Source organism: Leptopilina heterotoma, unplaced genomic scaffold (genome assembly GCF_015476425.1).
Source record: "Leptopilina heterotoma isolate Lh14 unplaced genomic scaffold, ASM1547642v1 Lhet_82, whole genome shotgun sequence".
Classification (NCBI taxonomy): domain Eukaryota; kingdom Metazoa; phylum Arthropoda; class Insecta; order Hymenoptera; family Figitidae; genus Leptopilina; species Leptopilina heterotoma.
Window position 1 is genome coordinate 1,048,424 of NW_025111187.1, and position 22,586 is coordinate 1,071,009.

A 22,586-nucleotide genomic window follows, 5' to 3' on the forward strand; every position below is an offset into this window, starting at 1 on the left:
AGTTACTGTTTATTATTAGTTACTATTTACGACTAGTAAATTATTGACAACTTTTTTCCAATTTTTGACAATTAAAGGCGAGAAAATAGGTTTATTTTATTAAATACGGAATCAGCTGTTCGGCGCAGCAGCCGCCATGTTGTACCACGTGACATTTTTCCCAGAATTTAAATTCTAAATTTAATTCATTTCAATCACAAGCTCTGAGCTATGCTTTAAATCTTTGCCAACAATTTTTTTCAAATTTTTAATATTTAGCTCACGTTTAAAATCTATAGCGAATCATTGCCGACGCGACGGTGGAAATAGTTTAAAACATACAAATTTTTATATTTTGATCATTTCCCAACTCTAGCAAAACATGGACAAGGGCGAAAATACTTTAAAGACAAAGAATGTGGTTATAGTCAAAATATAAAAAATTTTCAGGTTTTAAACTATTTTTTGTTAACCATGATTTACTGGATTTTGGCCATTGGACAAAAAATATAGAAATTTTAAATATTTCTGTCATTGTCCACGAGTCACTAGATTTTGACCATAAACAAAAATAGAGAAGTTTTTGGGGTTTTAAATATTATTTTCATTGGCCATGCTTCAAAGTAAATTAAATCAAAAAAATAAATAATTTCAGTGTGGACTTTTATTTTTGGATTTCTTGTCCAGGTCTTTTTGTCCAAAGAAATTAAAAATCCAATGAAAAAAATTGAGATATAAAAAATTAAATGGTTGCCTTGAATAAAATTGTCTTTTTTTGAGTTCCTCGTTTCGATGATTATGAATTGAAAGTAGGTAAACTTAACGTTTTAAATATCTGAAAATAATTGAATTAATCGAGTAATTCAATTGGAATTATATTGAAAACAATAATTGAATTTTTTTGAAAGAATTTTATTAAAATTGTTAAAAATAATTGTATTTCTTGGAACAATTGTTTTTAAATTTTTATAGAATAATTGAAAATAATTGAATTATTGTGAAAAATTTTATTATTCATGAAAATAATTGAATTTTTCTGATTATTTTTATTATTTATATAAATAATTAAAATCTTGCGATTTTAACATTTAAAATTTTTATAGAATAATTGCAAATAATTGAATTATTGTGAAAAATTTTTTTATTTATAAAAATAATTGAATTTTTCTGATAAATTTTATTGTTTATGTGAATAATTAAAATCCTTCGATTTTAACATTAACATTTTAAATTCCGATTTTATAGCGTAAAAAATAAAAACGTGGCTTTCTCACATCTTTTATTATTTATTTTGAACGTTTTTATTAATTTTCGATTTTTTTACTTTGGACATTTTGGATTTTTTTTGTATTTTGGACTTTTTTTCTTGGATTTTTCGGTCTTTGATTTTTTGGATTGGATTTTTTGTCCTGTAATCCAAAAATTTAGAGTGTTTTAAATATTTGTGTCATTGACCATGATTCGCCTGATTTTGACCTCAGTTAAAATCAGGTTTTTAAATAATTTTTTCGTTCGTCATGGTTTCCTAAATTGTGACCACAGTAAAAATATAGAAATTTTCAAATTTAAACTATTTTTAATAAGATGTTTTTTGTCTTAAAATAAACAAAAAACAACTTATTATTAAAATTTTCTGGCTTTTAAAAATTTTAACAATCTTAAACTATTTTTGTTGTTTGCCATGGTTGAAATATATAAATTTTTTTGGTTTTAAATATTTTTTGTCATTGGCCATTGTCAGCTACTTTTTGCCAATGGTGAAAATATGGTTATTCTGAGTTTTAAAAATTTTTTTGTCATTGGACATAGTTTACCAGATTTTGACCATAGTTAAAATATATAAATTCTCAGGTTTTTAAACTATTTTAGCCGTTGCCCATGATCTGCTTTATTTTAGCCATGCAGCTAAAAATTAAAAAAATTTTGTGCTTAAAAATATTCTCTACATTTCGGCCACAGTTTAAAATTTTAAACATCAATTTTGTAAATAATAATTTTGCTTGTAATGTACAAAATTTTGAATGAAAGAATAGAAAAAATTCTTGAATTCGAAAAGTAATATATCCATCTTTATAATATTCTTTTGTAATATCAAGAGTTTACTGTAAAACTAGATAAACCGGATCAGCAGGCAACAACCATTTTCTGCGCGAGGGGTCACATATATATTTTAATGCAAATATGAGTCATTATTATTACCAAACGGTGCTGTTAGTAGCTAATTATCATCACATTCACCGAACAGAGTTAATTTGCGATTTAAAGTAGTACATGCTCCGACGCCTCTCTAATTGTCCGCCATTAAATTTTCATAGAAATGCGACGTATGATCTTTTCAGTGCGATAATTACATTTTATACAATTTACAAGCATTATCTCTTGACTGTTTTAAAAATTATGTGTGTATCAAAAATTATTTTTTCTGATAACGAAACCAAATAGTAAATCATTGAATCTTGATCGTCAATGATTGGCTCCGCACTTATCACGTGCCTACCAATATGGCCGACACGAACAGCTGATCCTATATTTAACCAAAAATAATCTTCTTTCTCCCTTATTTGCTAATTTCGATTCATTGTAAATTATTTCCAAACGAATTTCGTAAAAAAGTAGCTTAATTCTTTCCTAACTTTTTTTCTTTTCAAGTAAAAGTACAAAGGAAAAATGTATAAATAATATTTCAATCATCTCTCGGTGTGGCAGAATTTAAAAAACCCACACAGAGATAATAATTTATCTCCCAGTCTCATTTATCAATAAACCGAATGCAATTTAATTTCTTATATCTCGAAATTGGGAAAAAAATAGATTTCATCCCATCACAACGAATTAATTAATATCAAAAGTGAAATACTCTGAAGAATAGATTTTAATAACATGAAATTGTTTGTTGAACATGTAGAATACAAATTACAGTGATTCGGTCCATAAACGGTCCGTGTAATAAATCATCAGCCTCTGCATGTTTTCGTTCAGTTTACATATATATACATATAATAAAATATACATTACGATCCAAACTGACACTTTTCTCCGAGAGAGAGAGAAAGATTGACCGACGTTATCAAAGAGGTGTCAAATCGGCAGCTGGTTTAACAGAGGGCCGGGAGGCGGGGGGGGGGAAGATTGACCAAGAATTTTAGGAGAGGGGGATAAGTTTACTCGACCGCAATAAAACGTCAGTGTAAACGGGCTGAACGGCTTTAAATGGCCGTTAAAATCGCGTTATTGTTTTCGGACTCTTCTCTCTCTCTCTCACTCTCTGACGATGAAATCGAAATTGGAATAAACGCTCGGAGCGCGCAGTTGACATTTAATCGCTTTTTGAGATTTACGATCCGCCTAGACCTATTGCGATCGTTGTGTGTATGTCCATATAATCTACTATGGTCATCCTGTTCAACTTTAAGCGAAATCACTGTCCAATCCACTTGCCATATAAAGTGTCGCCTCCCGCTTTCAACCATCCGAAATTCGCTTCCCTTCCCCTCTGTATTCGCTTTTTCACCGTTTGATTTATTGTTTCTAGGTTCGAAAAAAAAAATCTAAAAGAAATTTAATTTCATCAAAAATAATAAGAAATGATTAGTTGGGGAATTTATATTCTGAGATTTTTATTGTTGTGTATAAATCAACGGTTAATAAATTTTTATAGGTGAAATTAAATTTATTAGGTAGGAATTTATAATTTATGGGGAGATGTCTAATTAGATTTATTGGTTGATTTTTTATTTAAATTAAGCGTCTCTGTGGTGCGAGTGATGTTCGTGCGTCTTTTTTCGTGGAAAAGTGAAGAGCGCAGGCGAGGGACGATAATGAGAGTGACAAAGAAGTTTGGAGGCTTCTCTCTTGCTCTCATTGACCCCCCACTGCGGCGCGTTCTAGTCAGCTGCGCTCTCATTGGCTGCGCTCTCTTCGTCCCTCTTGAGTGGGGACGATGCGCTCTAGCTGCGGTCATTAATATTCTAACTCAGTTATTGTTATTAAAATTACTATTTATATTATCATTACTATTATTATTAGTTTTATTATTACTATAACTAATATTATTAGTTTTTTTTTACTATAACTATTATGATTAGTTTTTTTTACTATAACTATTATTATTATTATTAGTCTTTTATTACTATAACTATTATTAATACATGAAGTCAGAAGTGTAAATACTCCTTTATTTTAAGTAATTTCTTATAGAGAAAAGATGTCTTTTTTCTTCTTGTGGCCAATAGGCCACAAGAATAAAAAAGACATCTTTTCTCTATTATTTATTATTATGGAAAAAAAAGGAAATGAGAGAAGAAGGGAAAGAAGAATGTTACGGGGTGAAATTCGGAAATAAAGTTGAGTGAAGATAATTTACCACTCGTTCATATTGTTTACTGCTGGTAAATAAGTTATTGAAATCACCGGAACATTTTCTAATAAAGTAATGTAAAGTAAAAAGATAATTTTATGTAGTAAACTTCAGGCTTCCTGGGGTGAAACATTGACAAAGAAGGCGCGCACGAACACACACACCATATGCTGAAAACTATATGATCCGTGTCGAAATCATGAGTTCTGCCAGCAGCGTCGGCTCAATTCAACTTCGAAAATGTTCGAAGGAGACTTCCGGAGTATCCTCGCGCCTTCCTAAAGTGGAACGTTTAGAGGAAGGGCAAGCTGACTCTGACATTAACTGTCCTGAAGGGATTTATTGCTCCTCCGGATATATCAAAGGAGGGAGAGTAACGAGCCAAAGAGAGAAAGAGAGGGTGGAAGAGTAAAGAGAGTGAGAGAGGGTGAAGAGAGGACCCCACAGGGTTGAAAGTTTAGGTGGTTTCGGGGCAAAAGAGGAGCGCAGATCCCGGCAAACTTCCCCAATATCGTCCTAGCCACAACTTTCCTCTCTCACCCCTTTTGAATCCCCCTTGTGTGTGCGAGAACCGAAAGCAGATATTAAACTTAATATACGGTCGCAATTAGGCACAGACCTTCATTCCCCCCCCCACACCCCCTTCTTCCACCCTACGAAACACGATACTCCCATACACTCCACTTTTGCGGTTCAATTTATTGTCCTTTTTCTCTCATTTCGAAAAAATTCTTGTAATTTCTCTTCTTAATTTTCTATTCTTCATGATGAGAATTATGAAAATATAAATAATTTTCTATTCTTCATAATGACAATTATATGAATAATGACAAATAAAATGAATACATTTTATTTAATAAAAAAAAAATTTTTAATTATCCCCATGATTGTCATTCTAGCCGCAGAATTTAATATAGACGGTAATAATAATCATAATGAAGTCATTACTTTCTTTTGAGAATTTAATTTCTACTCAAATGAAGTTTTTTTTTGGAAAAATTTTTTTAATTAGAAATTTTTTTTCAAAATTATTCTTTCTTGCAGTTTCTTTTTTGTATTATTTTGATAATGTAATTGTTTATTATTCGTTACGATTGTTTATTAATTACACTGTCAGACATTTTTTTTTCTTGTTCCTTCAATAATTAAGGGTTGCGATTTTTTATAATTTGACTTTCAATTCGATTTTGACTTTTGTCATTTCATTAAATAATAGAATTCCTGCGAGGAATTTTATTAAAATTTTTCAAAATAATTGAATTCATTCGAAGAATTATTATTAACATTTTTTTAAATAATTGCAATTTCTTTTAAGAATTTCAAAAATAATTGATTTATTTCGAAGAGTTTTTATTACAATTTTTGAAAATAATTGAATTCTTGCAAGTAATTTAAAAAAAGAATGTTTAACCTTTAAGCTGCCGGGGTTCGATCAAGTTATTTGATATCAGATTTTAAAAATTCAAAATGGCGGATCAAAAATGTTCGATTATTTTTTGAAAAATCAATCAAAATTGCTTGAAATTTTCAACTTAGGAGTTTTCGGGATCGCTGATTACAAAAATAGCATCAGATTAAGAAAATTAATGTAATTTCGATCGATTTTTTAAAAATAGTCGGCCATGTTGGATCCGCTATTTTGAATTTTTCAAATCTGATGTTAAATTCGTAATCAGACCCTGAAAATCTTGGAATAACAAGTTTTTAGTAAATGTAAAACGGTTTTTAAATTTTTTCTGCCATATTGGATCCGCCATTTTGATTTTTTTTCAATATGATATCAGATTCGTAATCAACGACTTTAAAAACCCCCGAATGAAAAGTTTTAAGCAAATCCAAAGTAGTTTTTAAATTTTTTCCGCCATATTGGATCCGCCATTTTGAATTTTTTAAATCTGATGTCAAATTCGTAATCAGCGACCCCAAAAACCCCCGAGTGACAAGTTTCAATCAAATCCAAACAGTTTTTAAATTCTTATCTGCCATATTGGATCCGCCATTTTGAATTTTTTTTTAAATCTGATGTCATTTTCATAATCAACGTCTTCGAAAACCCCCAAATATCAAGTTTTATGTAATTTAGTTTAATTACTTCTTAGAACATTTATTTAGGTTTTCCGGCAGTCTAATGGTTAAAATCAAAAAATAATTTTACTTAGTTAATAAGTGATTTTCGTAAATTTTGAACTTGAAATTATCAAAATGGAATATGAAATCAATGTCAAAGTCAAAATAATTATTTTTATATTCGCTTTTGTTTAAAATCATTTTTTGCGATTACTTTGCAATAAAAGTGCCTGAGAAGAGGAGGGGGGGTTTCTTCTCAGACATAAAAGGGGGTAAATAGGGGGGGGGTCTATTAGGTCCCATTTATTTCAAAATAGTTACTGATTATAAGATTGATACTATCACTTTACTTGGTCGAAATTAATAATTCAGAAAAAAAAGAAAGAGCGAGACTCGAAGCGATCGTTTATTTTAACATTTTCTCAATTATTAATTACATTGTTTATCATTTGCAAAATAAAAAAATAAAATTTACAAAAAAATTACTCCACTAAAATTTCAATGGGGTATTTTTGTCATTCGATAATAGGGCTCTCTGCAAGAACTTGTACATATACACATATACTGGCATAACAATTTCGCGTCCATTGGGATAACGAATTTCGGTTGACGAGGAGATGAGGGGGGAGTAAAGGGAAGTAAAACGGGGGAAAGGGTGAGGGGGTTGGGAATTATTTACGTCAGTGGAGTGTTTGTGATCGTACTAGGGACGGGGTGTTAGACTCCTCGACGACAAAACGTTGCTGGCGCACGCGGTTGTTGCTTGCATTTGAACCAGGGTTTTGCTGCTTGACTCGCCCCTGTGTATGATATGCCGTCAGCAGGATGAAATGGTTTCCCCTTTGGTTGCCAAGGTAACCTATGGCCCACCCTTCTCGCATTGGCGACCACCCCACACACACACACATACACACATCCAATGCACCCTATGTATATTCTCGACCCAGGCCAGCACACGCTGCTGCTCTCAGCCACTTTCACGGTTCCACTCACTATACACATTTCTGGCCAGGAAAAATTTTTTTTAGATCTTTTTATATAGTTACACATATACTACATGTGCATATACTACATAAGTGTATGTACATGCACATATATTATGATGTACACATATTAGTTGGGTATGCGTACAGATATTTTACGGAAGACTTGAGTATATGTGCACTTATAATTAGTATATGTGAAGCGTATGTGCATATGTGTATACTATGTAAACTTGGGTATACGTACACTTATAGTTGGTATATGTGCAGCATATGTGCATTATATATAGTGTATATGTGTTACTACACATACTAAATGTGTATATGTGCAGTGAATGTATGGAATATATGTGTAGTAAATGTGCAGCATATGTGTTGTATATGTGCAGTATATTGTAGTATATGTCTAGTATATGTGCAACATTTGTCTGGTATATGTGAAGTATATTGTGATATATGTGCAGTGTATGTGTTGTGTATGTGCAGAATATATGTCTTGTACATGTGCAGTATTTGTATATGTTTAGTGTATTTGTTGTATATGTGAAGTATATTGTGATATATCTGTTGTACATGTGCAGTATATGTGTTGCATATGTGCAAAATATTGTAGTATATGTCTAGTATATGTGGAGTATATTTTAGTATATGTGCAGTATATGTGCATTATGTCTACTGTATATGTGCATTATATGTGCAGTATATGTATTGCATATGTGCTGTATATGTGCAGTATATGTATTGTACATGTGCAGTATATTGTAGTATACGTCTAGTATATGTGTCTGTATATAAATGTACTCTGTACCAAACACACCAGATATTTGCATACTGTCTACATATATTTAAACACGCACCAGTTTTCGCATTTTAATGTATGAATATGTAAACATGAAACCCACACATTTGCACTCACTCCTCTTTCTATTTTACATATACAGTCTCTCAGGAATTTCGAAAGATAAATTTTACTCCAATTTCGGGGAGAGATGAAAATTACCTGATGCGCATAATGAAACTTACGTTCGTGAAATAATTTTTATTCAAAGAGGGTTTTTCCACAATTTCCGCAAAGACAACCGTTTCGAATTATTCGGCTTTTTTCGTTTTTTTAATTTTTCGAATTTTGTTATGATTTAAATGATTGTTTACCGTTTTGCAGAATTTGAGAATTTTGATACAATTTAAATGATTGTTTCGGTTAACTTAAACACTAAAGTTAATTTAAACTGTAAACTTAACTGTAAACTTTAACTTACAGATGTATCAAATTGCAACGAATTGATACCAAAAAAGTAGATAAAAAAAAATTGAAACAAATTTTTGGTATCAATTTGATCCACTTTCGTAGCAATTTGATCCACTTTAGTACGAATTTAATACTTTCAAAAATAGTGTTTTACCGTTTCGCAGAATTGAGTAGTTTTCATATATTTGAATAAATTGCGCGCTTCTTTGACCAATGAGGGCAGTTTTCTTCAGCACAGGAGAGGGGCGCATGCGCGAGCGCAGGAGTGGGGGCAATGAGAGTGAGAGAGAACTCTCGGTTTCTCTCTTTCTTTCCCATTATCCCCACTTTCTTTCCTCTCTTCTTACTTAACAAAAAGGTTTAGTTTTAGCATTTCTAATAGTTTTTTTTTTTGCTTTATAATATTTAAATGTAAATTCTAAATTTAAAGTGTTTAGATAAACTGGTTACTTTTGCATATTATATAATTAAGAAATTATCTCCTAAAATAATATTCATGAACTAGGAAAGATTTATTCTCTAAAAGTTTGCTTCTTTTAACTTCAACTTAATTCCAGGTCTTTTGATTTTTTCCTAAGATCCTGATCTTAAGATTTTGATCACAGTTAGTAATTTTTGATCACATTGTAGTAAACTACTCTCCTTTAGTAAACAAACAAGTAGCATACAGATACCGAATGTTTCTGCTTCTGGGAAAAAAAAGAGATTTCGATTTCTTTTGATCTGACCGTGGGTTTATTTTTTGAATTGAATTTAAAAGAAGGTTTATTGACACTTGAACTAATTTATTTTCAAAAGGGAAATTGAAATTCAGAAGGAGGCTGGCAAAAAAAAATTGAATGAAAAAGTGAGCGTAAGAGTGTGATGGTGGTGTAAAGAAATCAAGACACAGGAAGCTAGTATTCTTGTCACGACGCCGCCAAACCGACGCCTGACATTGCTTGACTATCTTCGTGTCTGCAGGAAATTCCATTAGAATTTTCGTTTTTTAAATTGCAAACGTATTTCTCTTTCGTTCATATAATTGCTTTTGCTATACCAACAGCTTCAAAAAGATGTTTGTGATCCTAAAGTTGTTTATCTTTCAAAGTAGAACTTAAAAAATCATTTTTGTTTCATTTTTTGCTAAAACTTAACAATTTTTTTTCGATTATTGTTCAGCTTTTGTTTGATAATGTTTATAATTATTCATAATCTCTGGTTGTAAATGGAATTAAAATTAGTTAACAATCTGTAATTGCAAATGAATTTAAAATCAGTTGATTTGCAATTATCTTTAATTCATTATGAAGTTAAAATCTTCATTTGCAATTCGTCGTTGAAAATTATTTCATTATTTCTAATTCATTATGAAGTTAAAATTTTTTCACTATCAAGAAAAAAAATTTTTTTTTCCCTTCTCCATAATAGTATTGGTGAAAAAAAATATTTCGCTGGTTGAAAAAAAATATTCGACTACCTGAACGCATAAGCATTGCACGGTATGATTTTAACAGAACTTTAAATACCCAAACACCATAAAAAACATCATAATGCAGGAGAATCCCGTGTTTACAACCTGGACTCTCGAAGACTATGAGGGAAAGTCAGGTCAGACCGCTGGGGTATTTAGAAAGGGTTTTTCTTCGTTTCTGACTTTTTTTCTCTTTCTTCAAAAAAAAAAAAACTTTTTTTCCTTTTTTTATGCCCTTTTTTCCAAAACTCGCAACTTTTCTGGGACCTCAACCCCTGCAATAAAAACCTAGTGACCATACGAATTCACTCTTTTGTGAAAGGGAAAGCAAGAAATGTTAAGAGAGAGTTAAGATTTGTGACAGCACGAAAAAAGAATTTTTCTGTCAACGGGGGGACAATCAGTCATTTGTCGAACTTTTTTCAGTCAAGGTCAACCATAAATTTTCCACTTTCTTTTAATGTAACGAACGAGATAATTTTTTTTTCTCAGAATATTGATAATTTCGACTAAATAGTTTGGGTTTTTTTGAAATTAGAAAAAAAAGTTTCTTTTATTATTGAACAATTCGAATAATTGAAAATTAGAATTAATAATTTTCTATTCTACTTTTCAATTATTTGAATTGAATTGAAAATCAGAATTGAAAAGTAAAATTGAAAATTGAAATTGAAAATTAGAATTGAAAAATAGAATTACAAATTAAAATTCAAAATTAGAATTGAAAATCAGAATTGAAAACTAGAATTGAAAATAAAAATGGAAAATTAGAATTAAAAATCGATGTTGAAAATTAGAATTGAAAATCAGAATTTAAAACTAGAACTAAAAATTAAAATTCAAAATTAGAATTGAAAACTAGAATCAAAAATTAAAATTCAAAATTATAATTGAAAATTAAAATTGAACGTTAAAATTGAACGTTAAAATTGAAAATTAAAATTGAAAATTAGATTTACAAATCAAAATTCAAAATTAGAATTGAAAATCCGAATTGAAAACTAGAATAATTGAAAATTAAAATGGAAAATTAGAATTAAAAATCAAAGTTGAAAATTAGAATTGAAAATCAGAATTGAAAACTAGAATTAAAAATTAAAATTCAAAATTAGCATTGAAATTCAAAATTCAAAATTAGAATTGAAAATCAGAATTGAAAACTAGAATGGAAAATTAAAATTCAAAATTATAATTGAAAACTAGAATTCAAAACTAAAATTCAAAATTAGAATTGAAAATCAAGATTCAAAATTAGAATTGAAAATCAGAATTGAAAACTATAATTGAAAATTAAAATAGAAAATTAGAATTAAAAATCGAAGTTGAAAATTACAATTGAAAATCAGAATTGAAAACTAGAATTCAAAATTAAAATTCAAAATAATAATTGAAAATTAAAATTGAACGTGAAAATTGAAAATTAAAAATTAAAATTAAAAATTAAAATTGAAAATTAAAATTGAAAATTAAAATTGAAAATTAAAATTGAAAATTAGAATTAAAAAGTAAATTTGAAAACTGAAATTAAAAACTAAAATCGAAAATCAGAATTGAAAACTAGAATTAAAAATTAGAATTGAAACTAGAATTGAAAAGTAGAATTGAAAATTAAAATAATTAAAAACATTGTTTTAAAAAATTTCAAGAGCTTTTTAAAAAAAGGATTGTTTTGTTCAACTTTCAGAAGGCCGCATGTCCAATCTAAATACCCTGGACATATGCCGTTCTGAGCCGTTGTCAAAGCAGAATTTCAATGATCTTACTTGGGAGGGTCAATATTATAGTACGTATAAATTTTCAAATTAGCAAGAACATGAAAATTGGAAAATCCTTAAAAAAATATTTTTGGGAAATTTATAACTTTTGATTTTGTGAAATTTCTTTTTGATAATTGCAAAATATAATTAGTAGATCATTGTCTGCATTGTTTATACCTATTTATTTATAATGGACATGGAATTTTTCCGTTTACTTTCTAACTATAATTTGTGACGCGCTCCCTAGGTACCTGAGAAACAAAAAATTTTATAGTTTATAATTTTTGAAGTAAAAATACAGAAAGAGAATTATCTTGTAACAAATTGATTGTTCAATTCTTCATTAGAAAATATTCATTAAAAACTGGTTTTAAATTTAAATAATTAAAAAGAAACTTTTAATGAAAATAAATTAAACATCTTAATTCGTTTGGTTCTTAGGTACCTTTCTTGGGAGAGCGGCAAAAATGGCAAAATTTCTTGCTACTTAACCCACATACTATAAAACAAAACGTTTTTAGAAATCGAAAAGTTTTTCGATCAAAAAAAAAAAAAAAAAAAATTAGTGAAGAAAATTAATAGAAAAAAAAATGTTTGCAATTGTTTCAGGTCCAAACGGTTGTCCGAGGCGTAGAGGTCGACAAACCTACACACGATTCCAAACGTTGGAATTAGAAAAGGAATTTCATTTTAACCACTACCTGACGAGAAGACGACGAATAGAAATCGCCCACGCTCTCTGTTTAACGGAACGGCAGATAAAAATTTGGTTTCAAAATCGACGGATGAAATTGAAGAAGGAATTGAGGGCGGTAAAGGAGATAAACGAGCAGGCTCGTCGTGAACGTGAGGAGCAGGATATGATGAAAAAACAACAGGCCGAGAAACAAGCTAAAATGCAACAGGAGCAACAAACAGCACTGCAGCATCAGCAACACCACGTCGGTGGTCTCGATAAAACGCAAAACGATCTCCTCAAGGCTGTCAGCAAAGTTCCCGCATAGGGAACGACATTGCTCACTTCACTCTCTCTTGCCTAGGAGATAGTAATTAAATATTAATCGCAAAAAAAAAAAAAATAAAAAATACACACTCGACTACGTACTTATACCCAGCGAACCTTGCCACGGTCTCGCTCGACTGATCCTAGAATGTATTTTTTGTAAGACGGAAGCGACAAAAATTTTAAGCCATTCGTCGGCTATTTTTTGTCCAGGACAACCGTGATGTCGACTCCATATGACAAAAGAAAAAAAAAAAATCAAAGTTGTCAATGATGAAGAGATGAAGACTGCATCGTTTATGTTTTTTCCTGTTCCCAAAAAGAACGGACTAAGCCGAACCCACCCTTTCCCCCCCTTGCCCCCTTATCACGAAAGTCCTTTCGCAACTTCCTCCAGTGGAGCCAAGACTATAATAATATATTTCATCCAGAAATTTCTCTGGATTGGCTAAAGTGCAACAATTTTTCAGAATATTTTCTGGAAAATAGAAGTAGAAAAAAAACAAGAAACTCTCGTTCGTTTTGAACGATTCTCGACTCCTGATGATCCTCCTCCTATTAAATGAAAAACAACGGCGAGATGACTCCTCTTCACAAGATATTTCAAATGAAGGTCCAAAAAAAAAAAAAAAAATTATTTTGTGCCTCAAGTTTCGAGAATTTTCTCCAATCAACAAGAAAAGCGTCCAAATGTGAAATATTGAAAGAAATTGTTTGTACGACGAAAAATAGCAATTTTAGGTTTATTTTTTTATTGATAAGTAAACAAAGTTGGTTACAATAGGAGAATAGCGCAGTTGGTTAAGGCGCTGTCCACGCGATATTGCCATTCCCTGCGTCGGGGGTTCAAATCTTCTCAAAGTTTGTGTTTTTTATTTCCTTCTAAATGATCCATTTCGTTTTATACAAGTTTTTAATGATGAATTGTTGATTATTATTAATTAATAGTATCGATAATAATATTATCAATAATATTAATATCAATTAATAATTCTTGAATTAATAATAAATTCAGTCATTTTTTTCAAAATTGTGCTTATAAAAAAGCACAAAATATTTATTCGAAAAAATTTAAATTGCAAAGAAGAAAATTTAATCCCCCCCCCGGAAAATTTTTTCTAAAAATGATAAAATATTTTTCCCTGTTGTATCAGGAGATTCTTGATTCTAAAGCGACAAAAATGGACTTGAAAGAGTGAAATTATTTATGATGAAGTGGAAATTATTATTATTCGTCATTGCAACGATTACCGGTGATCTGTAACTTTTCTTATGTTAAGAATATGATGATTGAAAAAAAAAAATATTCGCAATGCTAATTATAGCCAAGTTTTTCGATATTGACGCAATTTTATGTTAGGGTAACGTCTGATGGACTCGAGGACATTTCTTCGATATTAAAAACAAAAAAGAAAAGAAGAATTGTTCATTATTTACCGGTGCTAAGGAAGACTTTTTGTTTTTGATTTTTATTTATATAAATGAAATTTTGATTATTTGTTAAGTAGAAGTGAAAAAATTTTCAATCATAATTCGAAGAGGTATACAAAAATTATTATAAATTATTCATAAATAGTCTTAAACAATAATTTAAAAAAATTATTTAAACAATTACTTAAATTAGTTGTATAGAAAATCAATTAGTCAAACTAATTGGAGAGAAAATTTTTTCTTTTCTCACAAAATAAAGAATACAAAAATTATTTGTATTCTTTAATTAATTTAATTTTTGTATAATTTTGAAAAAAATATTAACAATATTTTGTTAATATTTGAAAAAGAAATATTTTGTAGTGGAAATATTTTGCGAAATTTCAGAAAAATTTGAAATATGAACAAAAAACCAGTGGAAATTTTTTTTCAAGTACCTCTTCGAATCTATGGTACTTTTTTCAATAGCGTTATTAAAAAGAAAAAAATTTATTGTGTTCAAATTGTAGTTTAATATGTATAGGCATTTAAATTAACTTTGACCTGTTATTCCCGGTTACGAATCCCTGTAAAAAAAATTGTTGTTTATTGTGTTAACTTTACAAAAAAAGAAAAAAAAAATTAAAAAAGGAATTTTTAAGTTTTTAGAAGAAAAAATAAATTCAGTGTTTCAGTTAAAAACTAAATCGAATTTCTTTTTATATTTGTTATATTATAAATTGGTCGTTGATTTTAAACAATGAATTTGTATCTGTAAACTATTAAATCTAAATTATTGTTGCATTCAATGCAATGGAAAATTAATTAACATAGTTTTTTGTTAATTTATAAATTAATTAATACAAATAAATTAATTATATTTTAATTAATTTATTAATTAATTACAAATTAATTTCAAATGAATTTCAAATGAATTTGGAATTGATTTATATGTTAATTGCCAAATATTTTCAAATTAATTACAAATTAATTTATAAATTTACAGAAATTGAAAATCTATTATTGAAAAATTTTGTTGCTTTCAAAATTTTTTGTCATATTTTTCTATCACAAAATATAAACATTTTTGTAAAAATTTTTATTTCTATCTTTTATTTTCATCGTTTATTCAACTTTTACAAATGTAAAAACTTCTTTAAAAACAACAAAAAATAAATATAGAATTTATACAAAAATTTTATTAAAATTTTGAAACAATTTTATTAAAAATTTGAAAAACAAATTATAACAATTTGAAAATTGTTTCTAATGATGACAAAAAGTTTTATACAAATACGAGCAATAAAATTTTCATCTAATTTGTGTTTAAAAAAAAAGTCTGAATCTGTTTATTTTTTAGTAGGATTACTCCAATTTGTTTTGTTTAGTTTTTTGATAAAAATTGGATAATCAGGGAAAATAAATTTTCCAAATTTTTCTCAACTAAATTGTTTTTTTTTCTCTTTGAACCCTTGCCAAAAACAGAAATACGTATGCAGTCTAGGATAATTCAAAAATTGGTCAGATATTAAATGAGCCTTCTTCTATTTTTAATTTTATGATTTTGGGTTTAGAAATAAGTTTTAAACAATAATTTCTCGAAATTAATTTGAATTAATTTTCAAAATAATTCCTCGAAATTAATTTGAATTAATTTTCAAATTAATTAATTTATATTAGTTAAACTAATTTAATTAATAATTTAATTTGAATTAAAGTAATTAATTTGAAAATTTTTTTAAATTTTCGAAAATTCTTTTTTAAGAGATAAATTTAGGTAAAAGTTTTAAAATTGTTCCTAAAATTCAAATTAAAAATTTCAAATTATTAACGAGTGAGAAATATGTCTCTGGTTATTAATTATAATTAAAAGTAAAAAGAAACGAATTCTGAATAATTTTTCGAGGTCAAAATAATAATTCAAAAAAAATTAAGTCAAGAATATTAATTAAACGAAAAATATTTAAATTAAAAATTGAGAATAGAAGAAGAGGCTTATTTTGAATGGCCAACGATCCAAATTCAAAGCAATTTGTCTTGGAACTTAACGACCAGGAAACATGGAAATGAGTAATAATTCTATAATACCGGACGAGTATCTCACTCATAGTACATTAAATACGTAATTTGGTGTCAGGGTAGACCTTTCCGTAGAGTAGAGCCTGTTGTTGGTATATTGCTTAACTTAGAAATACTTATAAAAGACAAAAAAAAGAAGCAAAAAATCATCGCAAAATGTAATTATTAAAAAAAAAAACCAAGTCTAGCTATGAAACAATACATTTTTTTCCACAGCCGCACTTTTATTCCAAAAATATCAAAAAATTTTCCCTTCAGAAAAAAATAAATTTTCACCCTACATTTGAAAAACGAAAAGAAATCTAAATTTACCCACAAATACAAAATAGAAAATAAAAAACCACTGCTAATTTTTTGGGATAAAGTGTCGGTGTGAAATGCGACCTTAATTAATAATAATAATAATATTAATAATAATAACGATAATATTAAAAAAAGCAAAAAAAAAAAAAAAATACTTCGTAAATGTATAATTCAAGTTGATAAGCATTATAAAGAAAAAAAAACTGTATATGAGTCCGCGTTATCGTGCTCCGGAAGCAAGGGACGAAAAATAGAATACGTATAATGATGTACGTAAACAAATTAATGAAGGAAAAAAAAATAATTAAAAAAAAAAGACGACGACGACGAGCAAAACTCTATAATAGACGTCCGAACTCAAGGTGAAATCCCATATACATATATAAATAAATAAAAAAAAAATATATATATATAAATATAGAGTATCTATGTATAGGTAAACGTGAAGGAAAAAGTGAATACTTTACCATTAATTATCTAATTAAAATATTATTCTAAACAGTATCCGTATGTAATTAAGAGACGCGTATGCGAGTCCACACGATATTCTCACGTATAATCCACATAGCGAGAAAAAAAATACCCTATTCGTAAATAGTATTTAGATTCTTTTCTTTTGTTTTTTTTTTCTTAAAGGAGGGATTTTTTCAATTCGCAGAATCGAAAATCGAACGGGAGACATTTTTTTTTAATGTAAGGGCGTGTTGAAGTAATTTAAAGGAATGTTTGCCTCTTTCTGTTCTTTGTCTATTTTTAATTACTCTTTTAATTTTTTTTTGTAATTGCTCTCCGTTTTTCTGATTTCTGTTTTTTAATTACTCTCCATTTTTTTGTTTTTTAATTACTCTCCGCTTTCAGATTTTTAATTACTTAAAAAAATTAATTTTTTTAAGACCGTAGGTTCTTGATTTCTGTATTTTTTAATTACGGCTTTTTAATTTTTATAGTCTTCAATTACTCTCCGTTTTTTTATTAATAAAATCTAGTTTTTTTCCTAATTTATTACTTTTTATTACAACCATTTTATTACTAGCGTTCCGTATTTTCTCTTTTCTCAGTGAGAAGCGGACCCCCTCCACTATCCTTGGGCGTTGGGAGGGGGAAGTTCGCGTCTGCGCTGAAAGAGAAGCTCGCTTATGCGCTAGGAGAGGGGGACGTTAGGTGGGGGGAAGCTCACTTCTACCCCGGCAAACATTCGCTTTAAAAATAGTTTGTAAAAAGTATTCACATTTATTTTTTTTTCTTTTTTCAATTAAAAAATGATCGATTTCTTTTAGCCTGATGGCTTTTTCCTATTTTTTTTCAAGTTTGAATAGAATTTTTGCAAAAAATAAACTAAAAAAAACGTCAAAGAGTGTGATCGCGCCCGGCACATGTATACGGCAAAAAGAAAAAAAATTGGAGCGGAAAAAAAGTGCTGGTGAATTTTTTTTTAAACGGTGATTCTGAATCGAGAAACGGTGTATCAATTTTTTTTTTTGTAGAAAGCTTTATGATAATAATAACAACTGTATTATGATCTATTATCGCTATATAGTTACGTTTGATGTTATGTCGTTAATTAATGATGCGTAGTGAGTAGAGAAGATGAAAAAAACCAGTGACGGCGCCGATACGTCCGTAAAAAATTCGTATAATAAACGAGCGATTTTTGTACAGAATTACATTTACTTAGAATATTAAAACTTGTAATTAAGGGGACGAACGGAAATGTCAAGAAATTTTTTTTTATATTTTATTTATTATAGTTACTATCATTTTCACTCTAAATTGAATTTAGAGAATTTGACGCTATTCCCACTTGGTATGCGCGCGCATTTCTCAAATGGCGCGAAATTTTGAATGTTAATATTTAATAACACTATTAATTGATCGAAATTGATAGATTTTTATCGAAATTTATTGTAAATGTTCAGTTATTGTTTTTTGAAAAAGAATTTTCTTGGGAGAGAAAAAAATATTATGTTGAATATGGAAAAAAAATCTCTTTTTTGTAAATATTTATTTAATTCTCCATTCGTCATATTTTATGTGTTAATTTTAATTAGTGTTGTAATTTGTTTTTCTTTTGTGTGAGTGTGTGAGAGAAAGAGAGTGAGAGAGAGAGAGGGAACATAAAATTGACGTAGACTGTCAATTAGCAATAAAATTCTCGAGTGAGGAGAAATTACAAAAAAAAGAAAGAAATTTCTGTTGACCAGGGGGAAAAGTAATTTTTTTGTTATAATTCATGGTCGTCAGTACTTTAGAAATAAAATTCTTTTTACACCTGATAAAAAAATTAAAATTGAAAAAAATTGCGCGGGCGCCGTCCACACTCAAAAATTTTGTCAAATCGTCTCGAAGCAATTATTCATATTTGAAAATTTCCTCCTATTTTTAGCACGAATCTTTCACTTTTTCCACCTTTCAACTAATATTCTCCTTTTCCCTCACCCAGAATCCTTTTTCAAATTCCCTCTCTACATTTATTATACATATACGCATAAAAAAAATCTTCTCTCACGCTAAAGTCCAAACTTACCGGTTGTTAAACAGTAAGACGATGTTTTTATTCGATGAACAATTTTTTCCTGTATTTTTTTCTACTATTTGCAAAAAAAATCTTTAAACACTTTATAAATTTTTCTCAAAAAACGGAAGAAAATTTTCTAACCTTTTCTGTAAAATATTTAAAATCAAATATCAATAAAGTAATAATAAAAATATTAGAGATTCAGTAAAATAAAAAAAAAAACGTTCAACGAATAAAAAAAAACATTGATTAGTACAATTTTTTTGCCCAACTTGCCAAAACTCACGACCATGTAAAAAATTCGAAAAGGTAGGATTTTGAGACATAAAAGCGTTGAGGACACTTCTCTTTATCCGAATTATAAAAAAAATTAATGAAAACTAGATAAGAAAAAAAATTAGAGTACGGCTCAAGGGGTGATAAATAAAATACCAAGAGTGTGATTGGTGGTGTGTCTGAAAATTAGCATTTAAGCAGAAAAATTCGATAAAAAACGAAGAAACGTGAATAAAAGTTGTAACGTAAATAGAAGAAACGTAAACAAAAAGAAACGTAAATAAAAGAAACGTAAACAAAAGAAACGTAAACAAAAAGAAGCGTAAACAAAAGAAACGTAAACAAATAATAAACGAAAATAAAAAACGTAAATAAATGAAGAAAAGTGAATAGAAAGAAAAGTAAATAAAAGAAGAAAAGTGAATAGAAGAAAACTAAATAAAAGAATGCATATTAAAAAAAAATTACAAAAAAATATATATTCAGAACAAGAACATTTTTCCCAAAGTGCAACAATTTTTCAACTCCCCACCCCCACCCTGCCCCCAAAAAAGTTGCTTATTCCATAATCCGTCTTGCGAAAATCAAATTCGCAGAATCAAGTTAAATTTGTTTTGTTATATTTTCTTTATACACTATAGATCATTGTTTTATTTATAGAAACTGTTTATTTTAATTCGTAATTTTTGCGTAATTGTTTGTTTGTTTTTTTTCGTTAAATATAGGAATGAAAGAGAAAAATGGTACTGACAGATCATAATAAAATATTTAATAATAGACTACAAAATGGTAGTTTCTATGTATGCGTTTAAGAAAGAAAAAAAAACGTGCGATGAAAAAAAAAATTTCTCCAGAAACCGGTGTTTGAAAATCGTAAAAAGAAGTAAAATGAAAAATATTATTTAAATTAAAAAAAATTTTGTTATTTTTTCAAAATAATCCGATTTTTTTCCGCATTTGGGTATTTGAAGTTGGCGTCGATGCTTCTAAAAGTTTCTATTTAAAGATTTAAAATAATCTTTGAAAATAATTTTCCCTATTTTTTTTGCAGAAGGAAAATTTTTTTTACGCTTAGCGTCGACGCTAACTTTGGACGCTAATCTAAAGAGACTCACGCTTAATATTTCAACACACTTCGAATATTTAAAATATTTCTTTAAAAGAAATAGAATTGTAATTTTATTTCTATTTTGCAATTTTCAAGTAGTAGCAATTTTTTTTTAAAAGGGGTCAATTAAAAAAAGGGTTGGAGGATGAAAGTTAAAAAAAAAGTTGCAGAGAAAAAAAGTTCTAATAATTCTTTGTTCCAAGACCAACCAATATTTTTTTAAAGTTCAAATTTAGAAACTTTTTCGTGCTGTATTCCGTCACTTCTCAGAATTACGAGAAACAAAATGGCGGCGGACAAATAGAACAGCTGATCCACTTGAAATTTTATAATTCGTCTGAATTCCAAATTAAACGGAATTAAATGACGAAATTTCTATAAACCAATTTTCCCCAATGGCAAGAATGTGTTTTATGTTTAAAGATTATTATTGAATATAATTCATTTAAATAATTTAATTAATAAAGTTAAAAAATTTAATAGAATTACATTTAATACAAATTTACAAACAAAAAAAGGGGGAAAAATTATTATCTACTCGAAAATTGTAATTTGTTTCCGAGAATTTTAGTAGTAGAAAATATTTAGAAAAAAAATTAAATAAAAAATTTATTTACGATCGAAGTGGAGAAATTTTGAAGCGCAAGTCTCTTTTTAAAATTCACATCGGGCTTTTTTTCGTTAATTCGTCTCTTGTGTTTTGTATTCACTGTTTGTAAAATAATCGAATAGACAATTTTTGCCCGATGTTTATAAAAAAAAGTGTGTAATTCTTATCTACAATTGTATTATTTCAGGCAGCTAATTTCTTTTTACGTTTATAAGTCAATTTTCCCCTGTTAATATTGCTTCGCTTTTATTTGTTAGCGAGCTGCTTTATTTTTGTTTCTCCATTATAAATTTTTAAGGGACATACTTTCAAATATTGACTTGAAAGTAGCTCAAAATCTCAAACACTGTCATTCATGTTTCGTTCCTAAAAAAAAAAAAAAATTGGAGACTTTAAATTTCTTTTTACGAACGAAACATTTGCGACTTGTATAGTAATTAAATGTTATACAATATAAAAACTGTCAGCAATTGTTCTTGACGCACCGTATGGTATGCAGAAGATAAAAATGTTTTTTATAATAATAATATCCAATTATCTACGTCCAACAATGTACAAGAAATTTCGCTTTGGTGGCAAAAAATATGATTTTAATTTTCGAGAAAAAAAAAGTAAAAGAATATTTCTCAAAAATAAAAATCAAGCCATCATGGTGAAAGAAAAATAAATACGTAAATAAATGTAAAAGTTTTCTTTTTTTTTAAGAAAAAAAAGAGAGATTATAGAGAAAAATTGTCGAAGAAAATTTCTTTTGATCTCTAAGAAAAATAGATTTTTCTATATATTATGTAGAAAAACTATTTTTTTCAAAAAAAAATGTAAGTCTTTTAATCGAGAGATTTTTTTCTCTGAAAAAAACGTGTTGTCTCGCTGTACCTACACCCCCCATCATCCCCCTTTTTAATTAATAATGATAAAAAAAAAACTATGGACGAGTCGTGGATATTAATTAATTCTCGATGTAAATATTAACAAAAAAAAAAAAATAATCTTAATTAAATAATCGTAATATTGCCCGTGAGCTAAGATTCGTGGATCTCGCAAATTTTACCCATGGAATACCCTATTTATGTAACACTTAGCGAAATAAGAGATCGTAGCTGTCCTACAATACCATACCCTACCACGATAAGTAATAAAAAATAAAAATAAAAATAAATAAATACAAAAAAAAAAAATAATGGAGTCTCATGTTTTAACTGAAACTATTAAAATTAGTATTACCACGACGATATAATGATGGCGAGACGTGTGAGGAGAGTTATGACGAGGAAGTAATCCAGTGACAATGAATGTAAATGTATCCATTTTCGAAACTTGATGTAGAATTATACTCGTAAGCTATAACTATAATTACGCAGACGAAATAAACTCGTATAGTAAATTAAAAGTGCCGTATGATTTTTCTTTACACTCCATTTCCCACAATTTTTCCTA

At 28.4% G+C, this 22,586-nt stretch overlaps 2 protein-coding genes across 4 annotated transcripts in view; both read left to right on the forward strand.

The window, feature by feature from the left end:
* LOC122511436 (homeobox protein abdominal-A homolog) overlaps window positions 1-13,020 on the forward strand; it is a 68,783-nt gene extending 55,763 nt beyond the window's left edge. The window contains exons 3-4 of one of the 2 annotated variants that reach the window (XM_043626649.1): window positions 11,773-11,871; window positions 12,455-13,020. In XM_043626649.1, the coding sequence (XP_043482584.1) occupies window positions 11,773-11,871; window positions 12,455-12,849 (494 nt within the window). In that variant the 3' untranslated portion in view covers window positions 12,850-13,020. The remainder of the gene's footprint in view (window positions 1-11,772; window positions 11,872-12,454) is intronic. The other variant, XM_043626650.1, reaches the window with a different exon arrangement.
* Window positions 1-22,586, forward strand: part of LOC122511435 (venom metalloproteinase 2-like) — a 162,261-nt gene that overhangs the window by 74,122 nt on the left and 65,553 nt on the right. The window lies entirely within an intron of this gene.